General features: G+C 33.5%; 7 protein-coding genes and 3 pseudogenes across 10 annotated transcripts, besides 10 other annotated features; 3 read left to right on the top strand and 7 right to left on the bottom strand.

The window, feature by feature from the left end:
* Positions 1 to 9117: part of a mobile genetic element that runs on past the window's edge.
* TVAGG3_0213270 lies at positions 517 to 1020 on the bottom strand (annotated as a pseudogene). Its single transcript has one exon. A coding segment is annotated over exon 1 (504 nt).
* TVAGG3_0213260 (protein of unknown function, DUF4106 family) lies at positions 1851 to 2387 on the bottom strand (the record flags this gene model as incomplete). Its single annotated transcript, XM_051226723.1, has 1 exon — positions 1851 to 2387. The coding sequence occupies one exon, from the start codon at positions 2385 to 2387 to the stop codon at positions 1851 to 1853; it is 537 nt and encodes a 178-aa protein (XP_051111709.1).
* On the bottom strand, positions 5569 to 7579 carry TVAGG3_0213250 (annotated as a pseudogene). The gene has a single exon. A coding segment is annotated over exon 1 (2011 nt).
* TVAGG3_0213240 (uncharacterized protein) lies at positions 8043 to 9011 on the top strand (the record flags this gene model as incomplete). Its single annotated transcript, XM_001323419.2, has 1 exon — positions 8043 to 9011. The coding sequence occupies one exon, from the start codon at positions 8043 to 8045 to the stop codon at positions 9009 to 9011; it is 969 nt and encodes a 322-aa protein (XP_001323454.1).
* Positions 9021 to 9117: a terminal%2Cinverted (terminal inverted repeat of Maverick-3 transposon ID:TVAGG3_0213230).
* A 284-nt stretch (positions 9118 to 9401) lies between these two features.
* TVAGG3_0213220 (protein kinase protein) lies at positions 9402 to 10439 on the top strand (the record flags this gene model as incomplete). Its single annotated transcript, XM_001323420.2, has 1 exon — positions 9402 to 10439. The coding sequence occupies one exon, from the start codon at positions 9402 to 9404 to the stop codon at positions 10437 to 10439; it is 1038 nt and encodes a 345-aa protein (XP_001323455.1).
* Positions 10440 to 10614: 175 nt separating this feature from the next.
* Positions 10615 to 11511, bottom strand: TVAGG3_0213210 (protein kinase-like (PK-like) family; the record flags this gene model as incomplete). The annotated part of the gene is made up of 1 exon (XM_001323421.1): positions 10615 to 11511. One exon carries the CDS (start codon positions 11509 to 11511, stop codon positions 10615 to 10617), a length of 897 nt encoding a protein of 298 aa, XP_001323456.1.
* A 575-nt stretch (positions 11512 to 12086) lies between these two features.
* Positions 12087 to 12296: a mobile genetic element.
* Positions 12297 to 13356: 1060 nt separating this feature from the next.
* Positions 13357 to 13393: a mobile genetic element.
* Positions 13357 to 13393: a terminal%2Cinverted (terminal inverted repeat of Banshee-A3 transposon ID:TVAGG3_0213190).
* Positions 13394 to 13738: 345 nt separating this feature from the next.
* Positions 13739 to 16067, bottom strand: TVAGG3_0213180 (spectrin binding; the record flags this gene model as incomplete). Its single annotated transcript, XM_001295884.1, has 1 exon — positions 14034 to 15902. One exon carries the CDS (start codon positions 15900 to 15902, stop codon positions 14034 to 14036), a length of 1869 nt encoding a protein of 622 aa, XP_001295885.1.
* A 552-nt stretch (positions 16068 to 16619) lies between these two features.
* TVAGG3_0213170 (ABC transporter B family) lies at positions 16620 to 18410 on the top strand (the record flags this gene model as incomplete). The annotated part of the gene is made up of 1 exon (XM_001323422.2): positions 16620 to 18410. The coding sequence occupies one exon, from the start codon at positions 16620 to 16622 to the stop codon at positions 18408 to 18410; it is 1791 nt and encodes a 596-aa protein (XP_001323457.1).
* A 49-nt stretch (positions 18411 to 18459) lies between these two features.
* Positions 18460 to 18492: a mobile genetic element.
* Positions 18460 to 18492: a terminal%2Cinverted (terminal inverted repeat of tvBac_53III transposon ID:TVAGG3_0213160).
* Positions 18493 to 18751: 259 nt separating this feature from the next.
* Positions 18752 to 19643: a mobile genetic element.
* A 647-nt stretch (positions 19644 to 20290) lies between these two features.
* Positions 20291 to 20929: a terminal%2Cinverted (terminal inverted repeat of Maverick-1C transposon ID:TVAGG3_0212980).
* Positions 20291 to 23275: part of a mobile genetic element that runs on past the window's edge.
* On the bottom strand, positions 21198 to 21656 carry TVAGG3_0213140 (uncharacterized protein; the record flags this gene model as incomplete). The annotated part of the gene is made up of 1 exon (XM_001323424.1): positions 21198 to 21656. The coding sequence occupies one exon, from the start codon at positions 21654 to 21656 to the stop codon at positions 21198 to 21200; it is 459 nt and encodes a 152-aa protein (XP_001323459.1).
* On the bottom strand, positions 21687 to 23260 carry TVAGG3_0213130 (annotated as a pseudogene). The gene has a single exon. A coding segment is annotated over exon 1 (1574 nt).

Raw genomic sequence — 23275 nt, 5'->3', positions numbered from 1 at the left:
TCTCTTCGGTATGTGGAATTTGTCTTGGATTGAACTTTGAAATATCTAATGTCATGAAATATGAGAACAAGTGGTTGTAAAAGTTCAGATGTCAAAGTTTCTGCTAAGTCGTCAAAATATTCTGTATCTTGCATATGAGAATCTGACGTTCTGACAACTACATATCTTCTGTCAGAACTTTCTAACTTCATCGGAACAGCATTGTTTGAAACCATAATGAAGTTTGCAACATTTTCACAAACTCTTTGGTCTTTATATTTTCTTTCAACAACTCCAACTTTGTCTGTTATAAGACTCTTCAAAGCATCTGAGTTCAAAACTTTTGTTGTATCTATACTTTGAAGTTCATTGCAAACTATAAGTTTCATATTCTCTATTGAGGAGTTAAATTTGCCACAGATGTTTTCTAAGTTTGTCATATTCGGATTCGAATAGCCCTCTAACAGTTTGCACAAAATATCTGTAAAGAAAGTGTTCTTACCAGTTCCTTGTTTTCCAATTATAATGAGAGCAGTTTCATTTTTAGCACTTGGATGTTGTAAGATGTTTTGCAAACCAACATAAGATATACTCATAGACTCTTTCGTTTCCATTGCATATAATTTCTTTGACATGGTCTAACCAAGCTTCTATAATATTTTCTTTCCATTCTACTTGTTCGTATTTATATCCAGTGAAGATAGAATAGAAGTTTGGAGAAGGTGTATAGAACTTTATACCTCGAACTGAAAAATCTTCTAACTTTGACAATAAGATATCCCAAGCATCTAACATCTTCATGCCAACTTGTACGACTTTTATTTTCTTAAGTTTCTGTCTACATTCTTGTTCTGAAACTATTGTTGCTCTTGGTTTGTTAAAGACAACATCCCATTCTTTCATGACATAACATTCTGGGGCAGAGTCAACATAAATGACTAAACGTTTCAAATTCTCGACTGCTTTGTTATAGTCTCGAAATGGACACATATTTCTGAATGCTTGGAAGTCATAAAAATCTGAAACATCTATTCTGTACATTTTTATAAAAATAAAAAAAAATATTTTTTTATTCTTGACTTTGTTGTTGCATTTGTTGCATTTGTTGTTCTTGAGCTATTTGTTGTTGAAGTTGTTCTTGTAATACAATACTTTCACCAGTTGCATCTTCCAATTCGAAACTTTCTGCCGTCATTGACAAATACATAGGACATAAAAGTTTTACAGGAACAAAGTTTGCGTCAACTAAGGTTAAGTTTATGTTTGCTAAAGTGTTTGAGTTTACTAAAGCTGAAAACTCTGCATTCGAATGAACAATAGGCAAACCAGCAGAGAAAGTGTTGTTTATACGCATAAGTATCTTTTGGTCATAATAGTTTCTGTCGACATTCGAATAGCACTTTGAACCTAAGTTTGAAACAATATATAAAATAGGTGTACTTAAAGTCAATGGAATAGACAAACCTTGTATGACACCTTTTCCTGTTATAGGAAACTGTTGGTAGTAAAAACCAGAAATAAGTTTTGTATTATAGCTCATATCGTTTATAGTAAACTCAGTCGGACATCCAAACATAATGAAACCTGCTCTAGTTGCAGCACATGTTACATCGTCCTTAAAGTATTAAATAAGTCAACAAAACCTGTTGGTGGTATATCTGAGTAAGTATCTTCAAAGGAGTATTTTTTACCATTCACAACAATAAAGTCTTCTGGTGTCAAAAGAGCAAAACAGGCTTTAGTCGTCATTGTGTTTAAGGTTAGTTTACAATATCGTCCTTGAGGACTTTGTAAGTTTGTTGTTATAGAATTATATGACTCAGGGTTTTTAGTCGTAATAGTATAAACCATTGTGTCTTCTGCCATTTTACTTAGCAAATAAATTTTAATGAAATGTTGTGGTCGTCAAATATTTTTATAACGTCTGGGAAACTATATTTTAAGTTCAACGTTTCACCTCCTTTCATAACGTATATCTTGTCAATGACATTATATGAAACACCACAGCAAGCAATGTCGGGTTCTATTTCTTTGATGTTTATATCGTCTGCCTCTGTCAAAAGTTTCAATAGTTCTTTCAAAACTTCATGAGGTGCAATGACATATGAGTTCACTTTTACAGGGTTGTGTTCGACCAAGTTTAACATTATACCCAAAGCTTGACAAATCTTCTCCTGAGTTTTAAGTTTGTCTTTAAGTTGTTGGTAGTCGTTTCGAATATCTGCAACAGAACTTAAGTCTCTGCTAACTTCAGGATATGTTGGTTGTTCTTTTACAGGAACTATTGCTATACCATCTTCGTCTTCGTATGGTTTCTCCACTTCAACATCTCTTTCTTTGACATTGACAACAACACTTTGACTGTTTGTTTGAGTTGGTGAATTTAACTTCACATCTGCCACCGCCATTAAACCTTTTGAAACACTTACGCTTCTATTTTTCGGAAATGACATTTTACTTAGAATAAAAAGATGGACGTATTTGAGTATCTCTTCGAATTGAAGCAAACAAAGTTTACACACACAAACAATACAAATACATTGACAGAATAGTTCTTTATACAAACAATGGAAAATGTTATAGAATAGCAGTCTTTGCTGAACCAAAATATTTTCATAAAGCAAAGAAAGTTGGTATAACCGAGATGGTGAAAGTTCTTGAAGCAGACAAAAATATAACAACAAAACTGACCGATATTTCTAAAGGTAAGTTTATAATACAATTTATGTCAAAACTGGCGTACTGTCAATATTTGACGGAGAGAAGTCAGTTCAAGAACAACTTACTGACCTGCTGCCAAAATCTGCTCGATGGAAGCTGTCGTTATGCCAATCTGAGGAGCCCAGCAGGTTTCATCGAACGAATCTTCAAAAGAGCATCTTCCGTGAAAAGTGCTATTGGTTTTGTAAACTTCTTTGCTTTCAATTCATCTGGACCGTCTCTGTCACCAGTATATTGTATTTGAACTGTACCAACAGTTGAAATACCACCCATAAAGTCTTCTGAGTCAGCAAATGGAATGCCAAGCCAAAAGTTTGAACGGTCTCCATTTGTATATTGAGTTTTTTGACCTCCTGTATGAGTCCATACTTTCACATATGGCATAATAGAACTTTGCATTTCAGGGTTAATGGTTGTTGTGAAGTTGTTGTTAAAGTTCATAGCATCTAATGTCAAGTTGTATGACCTCATATCCTCAACTGTAGAATATTCTTCTCTTGGATAATATTTGCCATCTATGTTTATATGATATTTAATACCAGGGTTGTAGAACAAGAATAGTCATTTATAGTTCGTCTGAACAGTACAAACATAGTATCTGCATGTTTCATTGCAGTTGTTAAAGCAATATCTGTTCTTGCACCTGGGTCAGCACTTTGGTTTCCAACTTCACCTGCAAAGTCTTTGACAGATATTTGGTGTATAGGGAACATAAGTGGAACTGCAATATATTTGGCAGCTAAAGCATTTGAAATATCTGGGTCCAACATATAGACTGCAAGTCTGCTTTCTATTCTCTTGCATTCAAATTTTTCGCATGTGAACTTAACTGGGTCCCAAGCATCTCCAGCAGCATTGAAATAATAGTTTACTTCAGTGTTGAGGTTTGAGAAACCAAAGTCTAAGTCAATTTTTTGCAAAAGTCGGCGAATGACATTTTATTTGTTCCCACTACTTCTGTAAGAGTGAATGGGTCTTGTGTTGGTGCAATGACTAAGTTATTTTTGCTTGGAGTAAGTTCGATAGAAATTTTTCCTGCCCAGTTTGGCAAGTATCTTAAAAACCTGAAGATGAGGAAAGATGACAAAGGAACTCTAAGTTTCATTTTACTTTGGTTACTGCTGCTGCAGTTTGTCCAGAAAGGTTAACATAAACTCCTGGAACGTTAGGGTCAAGTCTTCTTATTTTCTCAATAGTTGCATACTGGTCTGTTTGTTCTCTAGCTTGTGGTTGTACTGAGTTTCTCAAAGCGAACCATTCATAGTTTGCCCATGTTACTGTTTGAACTAAGTCAGAGTTAGAATATATCTTATATCCCATGAAAACTTCTGGAGCATATTGGTATCCGACATAGAAAATTCCATTGCAACCTTTCTTGTCAGACAACTTGGCAGAAGGTTTTATTTCAATGTCTTGTTCCACGTATAAGAAAGAGTTGTCAATAGAAATTATATGAAACCTGTCGCAAGCAATATCTACTGTTGTTGAAGAACCTTCTCCAAACTCACCTACGTTTCCATAAGAAACAGCAGTTGTATATTCGTAAGTTCCAGGAACTATTTCTGACCTTCTAATGGCATTGTCGCATTCGTTATACCATTCGGAAACATTTCCATTCATAGCATCCAAAACTGTTGGCGTTATATTCTGAGCGGCGTACATTTCATATGAGTAAAAATATAGAATAGTTGGATTTATATGTCATAATAGAACCCACGTGACCAAGCTTTACTTTCTTCCTGACTGAGTTTTTAACTCTTCTTTTTCCTTCATTGCCCTCTGCTTGAAGTTGTTGCATCTTTGCATTATGTTCATCTAGTATGTTGCAAATTTCCCATGTCCTTTTTGCCTTTTGGCTCTGGTCGCCCATCTCAGGTAACCTATATCCTAGAAAGAGTTTGTCATAGTCTGTATTTGAGTCTTCGCGTATTGTTTGCATGACTCTTTCCTGAGTTTCGGTTCAAGCTCTTCAAACAGTGCCTGTCCATATGGAATATGCTCGTTTCCAAATATATGTTTTTGTAGCCATTCTGGTTTTCTTTCCATGTTACCAACTATATCTTTTGTGAATGGGAAAGCTTTTACCCAATCTTTCAGTCTTGCGTCGTTTATTTCTGTAGTTGGTTTTATTTTGTCAAGGAACATGTTTTTCAATACTAACATTTCATTTGGTACTGTCCATTTGAGTTTTCTTAAATATTCATCCCTTCTCGGTTCATTGTCTGCAAAGTAAGTTTTTATGACATTTTGTAAACTTTCGTTTGCAAGGTCATGTACAATAGGTTCTCTTCCTTCTCCTCCCTAACTTTCTTTCTAAACTCTTCACCAAATATACCATCTCTATGGTTCTGTGTAGTTCTTTGAGATAAATGTTCTAGAACGTCAGGTGTTATATTTCCATCAGCCATGTTCATTTCATACTGGTCCAAAATATCTGCATGTTTCATATCTTTCAATGGCATTAAAGCCGCGCTAAAATACCAGCTATATCTGGTTCACCATTGACTTCCATTGCGTCTACAACTTCTTGGAATTGTGGTTGTAAGTTTATGAACCACCTATCCGGATTAGCTTTATGACCCCATCTCATTGTAGTTCCATCGTCTGCAGAAACAAAAGTAGGTTTGTTTCCATCTTGGTTAGGTTCTGAATGAACTTTAAACAATGTTTCATTTCTATATGTTTTCTTGAAATTTAACCTTTTATTTTCACCGAGTTCATCCGAAGATTGAACGTTAAATGCTCGTAAGTAAAAAGGGTTGTTGTATTTGTGTACATTTTTTTCAGTTCTTCCATTCTATGCTGAATATTTTCATCTGGTGCTGGAGTCTTTTGTATGTCGGCAAACATTTTTCGATATTCTTCTACTATGCCAGCCGAATTTTTTTTAGACTCTTGGAAATATTCCATATTCTCCGCATACTCTTGTTGAGGGTCAAGATTTTTCGGCTGTTCCAAATCTTCATCTAGTTCTGTGAAGTTAGTTTCCAAAGGAAGGACTTGTTCGTTTCCTTCAGGCTCTTCTAGCTGTTGTTGCTGAACTATTTCTTCCATGTCTGGTTGTATCTGAACTTCTTCCTGTGGAGTTTCTTGTACCTCATCTGCTGGCATTTCATATATTCCGAGACCGTTTTCAACAATTTCCCTATCTACGTCATCCGCATTCATAAGCTTTTGTTCTTTCGTTCCGTCTCTATTTTTTACGCGTTTCATGACGAAAGTTGAATTGTCATTTAGCTCTGACATCAAATATCTCGGAGTAAATTCATCCATGTCATTTGGATGATATGCTATTAAATCATATCCCTTAGCGAGCTTGTATTTTCCAGGTTTGAGATTATATCCGTTTTGGTGCTGAGCCATAAAGCTAAATAGGTTCGGGTCAGTATTTCCATCCTTGAACTTTCCAATAGCTTCTTTATATCTGTCACTAAAGTCAACAGTATCTGGGAAACCACACTCTTCTTTAAGCATTTTTAAGAATTCTTGGTTTCCTTGTTCTCTACTTCTTTTATGTCCTTGCTCTGTTTGTGGTTGTTGTTGTGCAGGGTTTTGAACTGTTGGTTGCTGTGCTGGTTGTTGTGCAGGGTTTTGAACTGTTGGTTGTGGTGCTGGTTTTGGTGCATGCCTGTGTCTGTGTCCATGTGACGATGTAAATGTTTTAGGTAGTCCTGGTGCAGGTGCTTCTCTTGGAGGGTTTGGTGGTATATAAGTTCCACCAGCTGGCACATATGTTCCATCTGCAGCGTAATGTCCTACCTGACTTTTCGTTTTTAAGAAAGCATTTACTAGGTCTGTTTTGGTCTGTTGTAACTCTTTTTCTTGACTTTTCACAACAGTTGCTCTAACGGCGTCATAGGCACTTTGAACTGCCTGTCTCGTTGCTGCATCTGTTATTTTCGTCATATTTTGTGCTACTTCTTTTAACTCTTTGTCGAAACCTTCAGACTTCAGTTTCTTTCCAGATGAGAAGTCGTTCACTTGTTTCACCTTACTATGAAGAGCTTCGAAAGCGTTCTTAAAGTCAGCATTTGTTAAAGCTTCATTTGAACTATCTTCATCCGCTTGTATTTTTGTCCTTATTGACCCTATAAGTTGGGCTGCTTTAGCGTTGGCTTGGGCATCTAACCAGTCATTATTAGCTTTTATATATTCTGCGCTTTTCATTGCCTTTTGCATGGCTGCGTCGTTATTTTTACTTTCTTGTGCTAAGTTTTCATACTGTACGGTTTGGTTTTGCAACTGTAAAAGTTTTTCTGCCTTTACATTTGCTTCAACTCTTTTTTTATACTCATCGCTATCCATATATGTCTTCAAGGCTTTTTGTTTTATTTCTTCATCTTTCAGTACTTTATATTGAGTAGTATGGTTTTTCAAATTTATAACATCTTGTTCCATTTTTGCTACTTCTGCTGCTTTTTCTGACACTTTTTTCGCATATTCCTCTGTACTTAGTTCTTTCAAGTTGTTCTTCTTCTTCTTTTTCTCTACGTTTAACTCATTGAGTTTCTTTGTGTGTCTGTCATATTCTAGTTTCTTTTCGTTTTCACTTATTTGCTTCTGTATGTCTATGTTTGACTTTTTGACATCTGTTATTTGATTTTTGAGTGAACTCAAATTCATTTGACTTTGAGGTTATAGGCTGTTCCGTCTGCAGCTCCACCATAGCCTGCCATTTTCGCTAAAAGTGCCGCTCTTAAACCTCCACTCTGTGCACCAACAACTCGGTTTAAAAGCATAGGATTGCTTGACATTTGTTGCAACCATAGTGGGTCATTCATATTTGTTGTTGCAACTGTTGTTGTGGTGTCAGTTTTACTATTGGATGTTTCAATGCTCTCTTCCTCTTACGTATATTCTTACGTAGCTTACGTGGCATTTTAAGTGAAGTTAAAAAGCGGTTTTTGACAGATGTTTATATGACACTTTTTGTTCAGCACAAAAAACTACTCGGTCAAAGTGTTGTCAGTTTTGTAAAATAACCGTCCTATCTCATTCTATAAGGGGAAAAGGCTTCTCAAAGTATACTTCCTTGGAACGCCCGTAACTTTTCCTGTAGCGACGATAGACCCTTACTTGTCCGGACAAAGTTATACTATTTTGAGTGCTCTACAAAAAAGTCAACAGCGACGACTCTCAAAAACCGTTGTGTAAAAAGTTTTACCGTTGGACAAAAAAGTATATATAGAAAACAAAAAACGTTTATAGTTCATTCAATATTTGAGATGGAACGGTTTTCCAACGGTAACTATTAAATAAAATAAAAAAATAGAGGGGGTTACCGTTGACGAAAACGGTTTATTTTAAACTCTTATTTGAAAAAAACAGTTTATTTTTGTCTAATGGCATTCGCTAGCGTGTTCGCTCCAAATTCACCTGAAGAAATTGCTTGCAGACTTTCAGCACCCACAGGTTTAGAGCCTCAATATCAAACTGCAGCATCTACACATTCTCCAAGCAGAACAGACAATTCAAATTCAAATTTGTCCTGCAATTCACTCAATCCAAAGCCACTTTCACTACCAAAAACAATACCAAACGAGCTCCGTATTACAAAGAACCACAGCAACGCTGAACTACGCAAAATACTACTCAGATTGTCTGAAGAATACTTCAATTCAAAGCCAGAAGAAAGAGTTCCTGCAACTTTTAACAAAGAATATTGTGAACAACTCAACAAAGTTCTTGCAGACTTTACCAAACTACAAAAAGAAACACCTGACCCATTCGAATTAGGTGACACAATTGTCAACTATTTTCCAACAATAACAAAGATAATGGTTGACAGAACTATATGTCAGCTTATTGAAAGTCTTCCACCCAAAGCTGCAAAAAAAGTCGAACAGCTTTGGGTCGAATTCAAATCAAAGAGTTACGGATATCAGGATGACGAAGAAGAACGTGAGTACGGACAAGAAACAGCAAAATGGCAATGTCTTAGCTCACTCAACCCCAAGTTCAAACCATTATTTTACTCAGACAACAACACAATTCAAGTACGCAAAATTGCTATTCATTTCGTTAACCAAGCAGAAGACATTGAAGAAGGAGACTCTATCTCAGTTTATGTTTGCTACTGCAAGTTTTTCAAGGACGAATTTGGAGGACCAATTCTCATGCATGTCTTCAAGCCACATCAGCAACTCTACGTTGAAACTGAAATAACACTCATGCATGGAATGTATCTCAAGTTTGAAAGCCAATTGGAAAACACATACAACATTTGGCTTTCATACATTCAATTCGATACACCAGATGACTTTGATGTTGAAGAAGAAGACTCTACTCAAGAAGATGAACCACAAGACTAACAATTTTCCGAATAAAAACTTCATTTATACTAAACATCTTCAGGGCTAGAAGGGGCGCAGCCCCTGGAAGCCCCATTACCTTTTTTTTTTTTTTTTTTTTTTTTTTGAGTTTCATCCTTAAATGAACCGTGAATTTTAAAAATCACGATATCGAAACAAGTTATTATATGAATTCCACTCCTTCGATAATGCAAATGAAGATTTTAGACTAATTAAATAGTAAGTGTTAATGCTATTCTTGGTAAAACTCCTCTTTATTTTTTACCGAAACATATTATCGCGAATAACAGCCACAAAACTTTTAGAAAATTGTTGATATCATGATGTATGATTACCAGCTGCATCGTTGCTTTAGATCGCAATTTTTTAAACTAAAAAAAGTGCCAGGAAATGTCGACGCGTCGCGACAGGATCCTCTTTACTCCAAATGATAAAATTTCACATTATACTATAATTAAATTACTAGGACAAGGCGGATACGGCGACATTTATGCCGTTTCCGATGATACAAACGGCCAAATTTATGCAATGAAAGTCGAACCGAACAATGCAGAGCGTCAAGGACTAAATTTCGAAACAAATTTAATGCGTAGACTTCAAGATTCTAATTTATTCCCACATTTTCAAGAATTCGGAGAAACAAATACACATAACTTTCTTGTAATGGGATTATACGGTCCATCAATTTCAAACACAAGACGACAACTTCAACAGCACCACTATACTCTTTCATCTGCCTTGAGAATTGGCTTATACATGGTAAGGTGTATTAAAGACTTCCACGTCCACGGATTTATCCACAGAGACATCAAACCCGGAAACTTTTTATTAAATCCGGGCTCAAATAATCCATTAGTATTAATTGATTACGGTTTATCACGAGAATTTATAGATCCTTCAACAGGAATGCCATATCCCGAAAGAGCACACTGTGGCTTTCGTGGAACATCAAAGTACGCTTCAATATCAGCTCACGAGAACAAAGATCTTTCTTGGAAAGATGATTTGATTTCCTGGATGTATTCAATGATTGAATTGATTGATGGACGTCTCCCATGGCTTAGCGGAAGAGATTTCGAACGAACTCATCGTATGAAACTTACAATTCCTGCAAGAACTCTTTTCTCGTCATTACCAGGAGAATTCATTGATATTTGGAGACATCTGAATTATTTGAGATTCAATGAGCGCCCTAACTACGAACAAATTGAAGATTTGATCATTAAATCAATGGCAAAAAATAATATTTCGCCAAGTATGCCATTTGACTGGGAATATTTAAAGCCAACTGTTATACGTGAATTTTCTCCACTCGCTGTTCTTCCAAAAGCTTCAGAATGCGGAATGAGTATTCATGTTCCGTTTTCTCTTCACGCTGCATCTGATTCCCCTGGTACATCACAATGTGGACCATGTTCTATTGCATAATATGTTTATAATGACACTTTTCTTAACAAAAATTATATTTTTTCCAAAATATCAACAAAAAATATTGATATTTCAAAGAAAATATTAATATTGGGAAAGTGTTATATTTATATGCATACAGATTATTATTTGTTTTTTTTAAAAACTTTAGATTAATACAATATACAAACATGTTTTATAATACATTATAGGATCTGAGATCAACAAGCTTCTTAAATTCATTCTGAGCTTCTTCAAAAGTGTATCTTCCTTCGAAATCGGAAATACAAAAGGTAATGAATTCTTTTTCCTCGTCACTAATATCATTGAACTCAATTGCATATGGGTTCTTCTTGAAATGCTCAATTGTTTCTGTTAACATTTCATCATAAGCTGTTTCTTCATTATTATTATTAGATTGCGACTGTGATTTATCATTGGATTCATGGCTGGCCGGCTTTTCTTCTTCTCCTTTTTGTAACTGTTTTATATATTCTAGTGACTTTTCTTTAATTTTACCATGGTGTAGCATTTCAAGGAAAATGACACCCAATGAATAAACGTAATTCATCACATCAAACCAACCCTTGCTCAATTCTGGATCTGTGTAAATTTTGTTCGTCATAAATGTAAATTGCCTTTTGCCATCTATTTCAGTTAAGAAAACGCCAGAACCAAAGTCTGTTAAGAAGATTGAACCGTGTATATTGCATAAAATATTTCCAGGCTTCAAATCTTGAAACACGTATTCCAGATCAATAAGCATAGATATGCCACTAAAGATTTGGTCCATGAATTTGTAGGCATCATCTCTTGTAATTGTTTTCATCCTTGCACTTAGATCTTTATAGTATTTTTCCATTTTAAGTTTAATTTTACCATTAGATGTGGATAACTCAAATATGTGAGCAAATGGAGGATTTGTGTAGCATTTCTCAAAGAAATCTGTTAGTAAGAATTGTCTGTATGCAGACTTAAAGTTTTCTGGAACATCAGCCATAATCTTTACTACTTTACCGGACTTTGTTAGGTAAACTTTCCCTTCGAAGCCGCCGCCAATGGGTGGCTCTAAAATCTCTTCCTCTTCAGCCATCATTATTAAAACATGGCAGATTTTTTAGATTCAAAACATTTGACATTTTCAAAAGTCGTTTTCAATATGCTATTGTTAAAAATTTATTAAAATATTAATGGATGTATGATAATCTACGACTCATTCATTTCACTTAACATCATTCCAAAACGAACTCCATTCAATTTATCAATCAAAATATAAACTTGATCCCTTTCATATTTAAAATCCGATACTCAATAATAATTTCATGAAAAAAAGGAGCGAAAATGGGGATATAATTGGTCGGCCATCACTTTTGTAAGCAAAGGTATCGCGGATAAAAAAGCAATGATACTAGAGCCCCGGTATTCAAATTATCTATCAAAATAAATGTTCTACCAGAGCCTCGGCATACAATATTTTGTAAAGCTATCAAGATCTATCGAAGAAAAAGCAAAAATAATTCTGGTGTGCATGCCATGTTTGATAGCATCATATTTTCTTTTTAGTAGACAATTTGCTTTCCATCTATATTAAATTTTGGATTTGACTATATTGAATTATTGAATTCGTTGAAACATCTGATAAATTTAATATAAGTTTGGATTTATTCAATATATATAATTATAAACTAGGGCTGTACAAGATTTAAAAAAACATTGCCGGGTTACCGTAGAGGCCTAAAAAAATCGCGCCTCGGCGGCAAGCCGCCTCGGCATTAAGAATGCGCATCTAAATTTTTATATGTCCTTCTTTCTTTTATGTTTCCCTTCCCTTCCTTTTCTTTTTCTTTTTTTCCCTCCTCTTGCTCTCATTTACCTTTTTTTTCCTTTTCTCATCATTTTTCAAAATTTAAAATTTTTATCAAAAATCTTGCCTATAAAAGCAGATTATGGAACCTTTTAATGCCTCTTAATCAATATTATACAGCATAAAGCATATTAAATGAAAGTAATTACGTATAAATTTATTTTATTATCTTATTTATTAATTCTTTAGCATGTATTGTTTAATATTAACTTTTCTGTACATTAAATATGATATCTCCAAAGTATGAATGCCTTGTAACGAAACGAAAACTTAATTTTATGTTGAATATTTGTCACAAACATTAGATTATTAAAATATATGTTGGATATCCCTTAGTATGAGACTTCATGACTCTTGTTGTCTAACGTGAGCTTTGGATTGCAAGCTTGCTACAGCACATAAGTATTCTGTGGTTAAAAAAACCACATGAGCTTTAAAAACTATAAAACCAAAAATAATTGTTATAATTTAAATGAAGAAGTAATTTAAAACGATTTTATTTATGATCAAATTTTATATATTTTTTTGGATCAAATCCATTTTAATAGAATTTATATACTATTCATCTATTAGTAAACACTACCGTATATTATTTTTTAAGCTATCTTATTTTTTGAACTTTTATTCAAATCTTTGGTCGCAAGAAGAATTGCATGATAAATAAAAACATTTAATCAAAGTCAATTTTATTTTTCATATTCAAATGGACTGAGTGTTAACATTTAACATTTTTTGCTAATTGTCGTCAAAAATTAGGCGTAAAGCAAAAATTGATATTTCATATGGTTTTATGATAGATAAGCATTATATTCCCACTCATTATATTTGTAAATTTTGAGGTTTATCCTTCGCTTTTAAGATCATTGAATTTGATTTTTATATAAAATAGTTATATATTAGAAAATAATATGAGTTTATGTGATATTATTTTTCAGAAGATTTCATTCTATATGCCTATGAAAAGTACTCTCAAAACTAACTTTTTCCTAATTATAATTAAATCTAGAATATTGTATTATGCTTAGTATTATTTCATTTTTCTCATTCAATTTAGAATTTACAAATGTCAAAAAATTGAGAGCTGTCACTTTTGATGAATTTCTGTTTATTACAGCATTGTTATTAATAATGAAAAATAAAGCTTATTTCAATGAAAATTGTTCTGCAAATTTATTTCACTTTTGACCTCACTTTTTCCGTAATTCAATTTTTTACTTTTAATATTTTAGATCTACATAATATCATTTGAAAAATTAACCATATAAAAAAATCAAGTTATCAATTCACTTTTTCCGTAATTCAAAAATCAAAAATATAAATAATATATCTTTTTATCAAATATTATTATTATATTCTATGAAAAATGAGGTCCGGAAATTTTGCGGATTCCCGTAACTCAATTTTACGGAAAAAGTGCAGTAAACTATTCAAAATACGGAAAAATTGGTGTAAACTAATGATTTTACGGTAAAATCACGGAAAGTCCCGGAAGAATATATGTGCCTATATGAAATTATACAAAAATGAATCAAACGCATTTTAAAAGATTGTTCTTGTATTATAAATGCTATTCGCAGATTTATTAGTTGAAGAAAATTACCAAATTTTTGCCGATTTACAAAAAATGATTTACAAAGCATATTTTTATAAGGCTTTAAAAATCTTTAAAATGTGACCGGTGACGGAAATCCATGGTAACCAACCGCGGTTCCCGTTTGGAATGCCATATTATAAACAAATATAAAATGCATCTAAATTTCACATTTAGTTGCATTTTGTTGATTAATAATTAATTTTTGAATTTCATAAGAATTTGCATAAGCAAAAGGATGATTATGTTCAGCGTCTTCTGGATTAAGTTCGGAACCAGCCATAATTAGTGCAACGCACATATTATATTTGTCACGTTCACAAGCAATGTGTAATGGATATTTTCCTGATGAAGAAGAAACATTCGGATTTAAACCTTTCTCCAAAAGAAACTGAACAAGTTCATCATTATCAGACATGCATGCAAAGTGTAAACAAGTATTTCCGCCTTGTCCTTTAGCCAAAGCATCTACACCTAAAGAGAAAAGATACTTAACAATATCTAAAGCACCTTTTAAGCATGCATAATGAATTGGTCTCATACATGTTTCATCACTAACATTTAAATTACATTTATAGCTAACTAATAACTTAATTAACTCAATATTATTAGATTTGCATGCAATATGTATTGCTCTCATTCTATTTTCAGCTTTTGCTTCTAAATTTGCTCCTTTTTTAATCAATTCTTCAGCCAATCTCGTATATTTATGGAGACAACAAACATGAAGAGGTGTAACACCACTAATATACTCTGTTCTGCCAACATATTCGCATCTTTCATCTATCTTTGCCCCGCATTGTATCAAGTACAAAGCAATATCAATACTACCAACAGAGCATGCACAATGAAGTGGAGTATCTCCTAAATGTTCAGTCGCTGAATCGATTTTCGCTCCTGCATTAATCAATAAATCAGCAATCTTGAAACAGTTGGAAAGAGCAGCATAATGCAATGGCGTTTTCCACATTTCATCACTGATATTTACATCAGCACCTTTTTCAATTAAAAAAGTGACACATTCAACAGAACCAGCTGCGCAAGCGTAAATAAGAGGTGTTTTCTTCATCGAATCCTGCATATTAACTAACGAGCCATGCTCCAATAGAATACGTGCAATAGGAAGCGATGAATGCTTACATGCATAGTGTAAAGGTGACATCAATCTATTGTCTTTTTCATTTACATCTCCACCATGGTTTACTAAGTAAAAAACAACGGCAATATTCATAGATCGAGCGCTATTGCATACGGAAGACTTCTGGTCACCGAATTTACCAGACATAAAGAGATCAAAAGCTTCGTAATGATGACATAAAGATGAGAATTCTGCACCTTTCTCGAAAGTGCCTCCTTCTTTGGCACATTGATTAATGATGTTAATGTTACCACCTCGTGCGGCCATTTCGCATGTTTCCATCGTAACTTGTGGTTTATATTTTAATAATAAATTAAAACAGTTTTCTGCACCGTATAAAGCAGCAAATGCTAATGTAGGCATCTCTTGACGACTTAAGAAAAAGTCTGAGTTGTTTGTAGTGACGTATCCTTTTAATGACATTTGACTTTGAGTTGCAAGCTTTGAAAGTATATTGACAAGATCGTATTTAAGTATGTATTCTAAACTGTTACTTGCATAGTCTTCTGGTATATTCATTTTTGAAAAATGTTCGAAATCAGGGTCTTCAAAGTAACCTCCTGCGTTTAATATGTGTCGCAATAATGTAGGATTCTCATGATATATGTTGTCAGCTGAAAATGTGCATTGTCGCTTTTTACTGAGTTCAACCCAAAGATTTGCATATTGAGCAATGAAATGAGGTCTTATTTCTGAAAATATGATAATCATTGCAAATAAGTATCGCGATTCTTGGTGATCAAACTTTGTTAATACAAAGTTCATTATCTGTTGAATTGGAATCGCGTTTATTTCGCATAATAATTCATCGTACTGTTCACATTTTGATATTTCTGGTGACATGATCAATCTTTGTTTGAAGATTGAGTCATTCTTTTCAATTTCATCCATATCAAATGAATTGAACAGATGCGAAATGATTGGCCATAATGAAAAACATGATCCCTTAAACAAATAAAATCTAAAGATATGCATCAATTGTTACTATACAAGATTTCATATAAAACAATTTTATATCTAAGATTAGACAATATTATTTCATCATCTCAATTTTTCATGAGACAAAATTATCGATTGACTCAATAGTTACTCCATGAAGAAAGATATATAGAGAACAATATAATTTTTTGTATAATGATCGTATTTCTGTAGAATAAACTTCGACATAGTGTGTGCTCATACTATTTTCATCAGGAAATTGGAACGATTTAAAAAATAAGTAAAAAATTAATTCGCGAAACTGGCATATTTCGATTTTTTTGAGGAAATATTGATGCATATGTATTATTAACAATATTATCTAAATGAAATACTCTCACAATTTAACGTTATTTTTTCAATGCTTTACAATATTTGACCGGAAGCGTGTACCGTATTAAAACCACATGTAATATTGAGATAATGACATTCGCACTTTTTTGTAAATTGAAATTGAGTGCACAAATTACTTTGAAAGTAATAATCTCTATCAAATTGATATTTCTCCGAAATATATTGAGCAACTATCTATGAATATTATATTAATTCAATGATCCAAAATTTTTTGATTTGTAATGTTCACAAAATCGCCGATCTATTTTCATAATTTGAAGACAGCGTGAAGACCAAATGCCTCCACAGTTTAAAGTTTTCAAAACACAAGGTTCACAAGATGATAAAGATGTAAAGACCACAGGTTTTGAAATGTGTGTCATGCTAAAGTTCTTTGAAAACAAATGCATGTTTGCAATCACCGTTATCTTAATGGCTTGTGCAGGTATGGTACCTCTGATGATGTACTTCTTCATGGGTGATATAACTTCAGAGATGTCTAACGGTAATACTGAAATTGTCAAAGCTATTTTGCCAACAATTTACAGAATGGCATATATCAACGTTGCCATGCTTTTCTTCATGTTAGTCTCTCAATCATTAAAGTCATATTGCGTGCCAAAATTCGCCACAGATGTTAGAGTTAAAATTTACTCTTCATTAGTTAATCAGAGTATCGATTACTTTGACCAGCAGTCTACAGGTGTTCTTGTTTCAAGACTTTCAGAAGATGTAACTTTAATCAGAGAAACATATATCGACAAATTCCTCCAAGTTATACAAAGTTCTGTTCAAGCGATAGGTGGTATCGTTCTCTCTTTCATTTCCAGCTGGAGAGTTTCCTTAATTTGCTTAGTAGCCATTCCTATTGTACTTGTCACCTTTTGGTTGGGCGAATTCTACGTTGGCAAGCTCTGGTACAAATACAACGAACGTTCCACGACAGCCGCATCGAAAGCCGAAGAAGTTATTACTCAATTTAGAACTGTTAAAGCTTTTGATGGCGAAATGAAGGAATACGATGCATACACATCCTCTCTTGATGGCGTTGATGATGTCTACACTACAACTTCTATAGTACACGGCGTCAAAGATGGCGTAATTTCGTTTTTCGCAAATGCGATGATCGCGGCCGTTCTTTATTTCACATCCTACTTCATCATTAAGAAACCCAGTTACGGTATTAGGGCCGGCGATGCCTTAGTTCTTATGATGTCCCTCATGTTTGCTACAATGGGCTTCACACAGGTCTTTTCATCCATCGACGACTTCAGAAAGGCCAACATTTCGTCCAGAAAGGTACTCGAGATCATAGAGAAGGTCCCTGATATCGATAGAAAGCAAGGCGAAACATTATCTGATGTAAAAGGTGCCATTGAGTTCAAAAATGTTGGCTTCCACTATTCTACAAGACAAGAATATGCAGTTCGCAACCTTTCCTTCTCTATACAACCAGGCGAAACCGTTGCATTAGTTGGTGAATCCGGATGTGGCAAGACAACAACATTACAGCTCTTACAGAGATTCTACGAAGTCACAGAAGGTGAAATCCTTCTTGACGGCAAGAATATCAAAGATCTAAGCCAAGTTTTCTTAAGATCACAAATTGTGACTGTTCCACAGATCCCTGTTTTGTTCTCTATGTCCATTGCAGACAACATCAGATACTCCAAACCCGATGCTTCCGATGACGACGTCGCTCAGGCAGCTGATGTTGGAAACGCTCATAATTTCATTATGACAATGGAAAAGAACTACAAGACAGAAGTCCAACAGACATCTCTTTCCGGTGGCCAGAAGCAAAGAATCTGTATTTCAAGAGCTATCCTTGCAAACGCACCAATTTTGTTGTTGGATGAAGCAACAGCTGCTTTGGATACAGAGTCAGAACAGTTGGTCCAGAAATCTCTCGAAAAAGTGAGAAAAGGAAAGACTGCAATTGTTGTTGCACACAGATTGGCAACTGTTAAGAATGCAGACAGAATTCTCGTGTTCCAGAACGGAAAGATCGTCGAAAGCGGAAAACACGAAGAACTACTTAAAGCAAACGGAATTTATTCTGATCTTGTTAAGTTCCAGCTTCAATAAGTCGTTTTTTTGATATATAAAATCAAAATAAAAATATATTTTCTTTTATTTAAGGGTGCACTTACCATTTTCTGACATTCTCTCAATTTTTTTGACACACAAGCTTTCTAACCCAATATTCTAAGTTCAAAAGTTAATTTTTTTGACACACAAGCTTTCTAACCCAATATTCTAAGTTCAAAAGTTAATTTTTTTGACACACAAGCTTTCTAACCCAATATTCTAAGTTCAAAAGTTAATTTTTTTGACACACAAGCTTTCTAACCCAATATTCTAAGTTCAAAAGTTAATTTTTTTGACACACAAGCTTTCTAACCCAATATTCTAAGTTCAAAAGTTAAGGGTCCACTGTAAAAATTGAAAGTCTCTCAAAATTGAGAGGCAATTTGCAAATAATCGTTATCGTCTTTTTTCGAAAATCCACTTTTCCTAGTGTTCTGATTAATATTTTGTGAATGGAATAATGAAGTATATGTTTTTGTAAGATGGTAATATATTCTATCACTTCAAATCGGATAAAAATTGCAAAATCGGCGAGTTTTATAAGAACATGATTTTTTCGAATTTTTTCGCTTTTGGATGCGTGTTTTGAAAAATAGATATTTTCGAATTTTGATTTTATCTTAAGTATAAGTTTTATATTAGGAATTTTTTTGACCTATTTCCAATCATTAATTCCGATGTTTTTTTAGGAATTTATTTGAGAAGAAATTAGGAATTTCGCTTTTCTGCTATTACAAACTAATATTATGATGCATGTAGTTTATATTCATTGAGGCCAATGCCGGGATATCTTGCATTAAAAAAAAATTCAAAGAATTGACAATTAGATAGCACAAATTTAATTCTCTAGACAAAGTATTATTGCTTATATATTCAAAACATTATCCTTAATTTTGATATGTTGGCCAAAAATTTTCGTGTTATTTTTTGTGTTTAAGCATAAATTATGTATTTACTTATGAAGGATAAGCATTTTATTCATTGTCATAAATATGCACCATAACAAATTGATAAAATTTTAAAAAATTGTGTATTTTAGCGGGTATTATTTTGGCCAATGCCCGTTGTTACAAGATTTAATATTAACCATATCAATTGCAGACTCAATGTAAAAATTTAGATATATTTTTTTTTTCATTATTCAAACTTTGATAAAGTTTAGTATAATGAATGATTTTGTTTCGTGTATGATACAGAAATGAAAAGCTTAATTAATATTATTTTGCATTTCGGACTTAATGATTGGAAATAGGTCAAAAAAATTATCGTCTTTTTATCATACCATAGTTTTTATCAATCTTGTTCTACTAAAAAACCTTTATATTGGTGATTTCTTTGTTAAACCCGTATTTTTTCATGTGAATCTTATTGTATAAACTCTAAAAGTTCAATTTCCGGTCGAAAAAAACTTGAAAACAATTTGTATTCGACGAGTTAAAGAGCTCTATTTATTCTAAATTTTCCAAAAAAAATAGATTTCGTTTTTTCGCTTCAAAAAATGTTGTTTTAAGTTTTAAAATTTGTAATTCAAAATTTTTTTGGAAAGATTTACGATTTTTTAATACTGCGAATGAGTTTTATTTTACATACTCTATTGATAAATCATATTTTTATCGAAATATAACTTTTTTTTAAAAAAATTATATGCAAAGAGTGTTATAGAATTCTAGAAGGTATAGTGCATAATTTGAAGTATACTATCAAATAAAGAAATTTTACAGTTTTTTTAGTTTTATTTAGATGTACGTTATTTTAGATGGCTTCGTCGAAAACAAAGCATGTCTGTTAAGTTTATTCTTAACATGGTAAATAAAATGGCAACGAAGCCCAGTGTACTGCGTCTTATGCCGTAGTTTTAGATAGATTACCTATCAAGTGTACGGAGGCACTGCGCGCCTCCTTACCCATTATATGTGAATTTGACACTTCACAAAACCGTTAACGTATATTTTACAAATCAAACGCAAAAACTAACTTAACCTTAAATATTTACAAACCCACCAACCACTTCACCTCACTAACGAACTCACTAATGAAAAAATAAACGTTCTCATAAATTTTCTTCTATATCTTCATCGTCAATGTTAACTCTATTGTAGTCATACTTGAAGTCATAAAGTTTCTCAAGTTTTGAAATGCATAGTCTTGTTAACTTACCTTCATCATCATAAGTTTTTATAAAACTACCATGACAATCTTTATAAACAGTCAGTGTATAGTCAACTGGTCTAGGATGAAGTGTAAAGAACATGTTATACTCAGGAAGGAAGAATAAATGTTTAAACGTATGTTTGTTATATTTTTCGATTTGTATGAGTTGCTTTTGTTCTGTCATTTATATAAAAATAAAATAAAAAATAATTTTAAAAAATAAACTTAAAAATAAATGATATCACCACCCTCACACGTATGAAAACATAGCACAAAAATAAATTTAGGGTAGAAGGTTAGATCTAACCCGATTTCTAACCTCATTTCTATCCTGTTGAATTCATTGCTTTATAACTCTCTTCCTTTCTCCAACTCTTCTAGCTTCTTCTTAAGTTCAGCAATGTTGTCCTCATGAAGTTTAATCTTTCTCAAAATTCCTTCTTTATCTAATGGTTGCTTTATCTTTCTAAACTGAACTCTACCATCCTTCATAGTATGAACGTAAAAACCTTCTGGAACCGCTCCTGATTTAATGTATTCTACCAAGAACTTTTGTTTCATTGCTTCAGTGACTTTATTTGTCATTTCAATCAAATAAAAATTTTAATATTAAATAAAAATAACGTTATTTTTTCAGTAAGGAAACGCAGGAGTTTTACGATTTATTTGAGGAGTAGGTTCTGGTTTAAATGTTGGAGTCGGTTTTGGAGTTGACTTTTGAACAGGAGTTTGTACTTTCATAGGTTCAGGAGTCATTGAAGGTGTTGTTTGTGAAGGCGTTGGTTTTGACGAAGGTGTTGGAGTTTGTTTAACTTCAACTACTTCAGTATTATTTACAACATTTGCTTTATTTCTTTTCAACATCATAACTGCTCCTGCTGTAGCTAGCAAACCTAGTGGGAGACCATATTTTATATAAGGACTTGACCAAATGCTATTTTTGACAGGAGCTGGTGGAACACCTAACCTTGGTGAGACTGCTCTTTGCCATTGTGCAGCTCGTAAGAAATATTCAATAGGTGCTCCATAATCGTTTGGTAAAGTTTGTTTCACAGATGGTGAAGGTTCACGAGAGCTTGATGAAGAACTCATTTATAAGCTTTAAAAATAAACGTTCATCCTTTATTCCTCACTGTCGTCCGCAGCTAAGTTATAGTCATCTAATCTTATTATTGGATTCCATTAGCACGCACCTGAATGGCAAAGCAACAATCCCTCATAAATCCAATAAGTGGCTTTGGTACATTTTCAGTTGCTAGTTCAATAGGTCCTTTAACAGACAATTTGTATGTTATTGGAGCAGTAGATGTTTGACCTTGCTGGAAGCAAAAGTCCACTTCTGTTGGAAAACCACATAAGAAATGTGTGTTGTCATAGCTATCCCATTTATGTTCCACACTACCATCATCCACCAATGACCTCATAACATCTTCATTAAATCCTATCATATCATTGTTTGTATTGCAAGCGTTCGCAACCATTTCATAAAATACAGGTCCATATGATTTTTCAGGTTCTGCAGGCATATTTCCATAAGCTCCCATGGAAAGCTGAAGATATTTAAACTTAGGGTTCTCAAAATTAACATAATAGTTGTCTTTCTTTCTAAATAGTGCCCAAATACTTTTAACATTAATAGGCGTATAAGCTGCTGTAAATGTTGCACTTGAACTATCTGTATTCTTTGAGAATGAACCGTCCATAGGAATCCAATCCATAACTTTAACAGGAAAACATAAAGCCTCGTTTGTATAATGTTCTACAAGTTCTGTATAAATGTTAGGGTCTAAAGAGAATGACTTTGGATGAATGAAACATTCATTAAAATCCATCTTTGTTCGAAATAGTTGCTGGGTTACAGTTGTAATAGTAACTGTTCCACTAGCTTCTACTGCCTTCGTTATCATAGTGAATGGTTCATTCCATGGAACAAATTTATTTGTCGGTGGATTTGAATCTGAAGCAAATGCAACTTTAAGAGTTGGATTGAAAGCAATGATATCATTTACAGATATAGATGTGCATTGTAAGGCGTCGCTACTGAACTTTACTTTAAGCTGAATGTTACCTGCAAATGCTGGAATAAATCGAATAGCTTCTAATGGAAGGAATCTTCTAACAGGAATTCTTAAACGAAGCTTAAAATCAAATGATTTTCCTGCTGTAATTGGACCACTAACAATTTGTCCTGTTCTGCATGTTCCCGAATGACTCCATACATCTTCATGTCGAGTCTTTGAGAAAACATCTACTTTCTTTATTTGTTCGGTAGTTTGTGAGTTTGAAGTTATATATGCTTCTTCTCTTGCGTTGTCTTGAGAATATACGATACGACCATTTGCAAGGATTTGATATCCAGCAACTGCATAGAAAGCGTCATCGAAACCAATCCAAAATCCTGGTGGGTTTGTTTTATTGGAACCTGAACCAATTTCTTTATCTACAATAAATTGACCTTCCATTTTATACGTAATGAATGTATTGTAAAGGTCCAACATATTTTCACCAGGAGGTGAGAGATTGAATGTTACCCATGTGTTATCTTTAGCAGTTCCAGGTTGTGATGGAATCTTTGCGTCAGAATATTTTCTATTAGTGTCACCAATTTGAACTGCATTGTCTATGATATCGAAATATGAGCGAATCTGATGAATATGCTCTGCTGGAGTAAATTCGTTTAACTGTTCGTTCTGCATGTATTTACTTCAGAT

The sequence above is a fragment of the Trichomonas vaginalis genome, chromosome IV (genome assembly GCF_026262505.1).
Source record: "Trichomonas vaginalis G3 chromosome IV, whole genome shotgun sequence".
Lineage (NCBI taxonomy): Eukaryota > Parabasalia > Trichomonadida > Trichomonadidae > Trichomonas > Trichomonas vaginalis.
The sequence above is the reverse complement of the archived record's forward strand: the minus strand, read 5'-3'. Positions and strand labels throughout refer to the sequence as shown.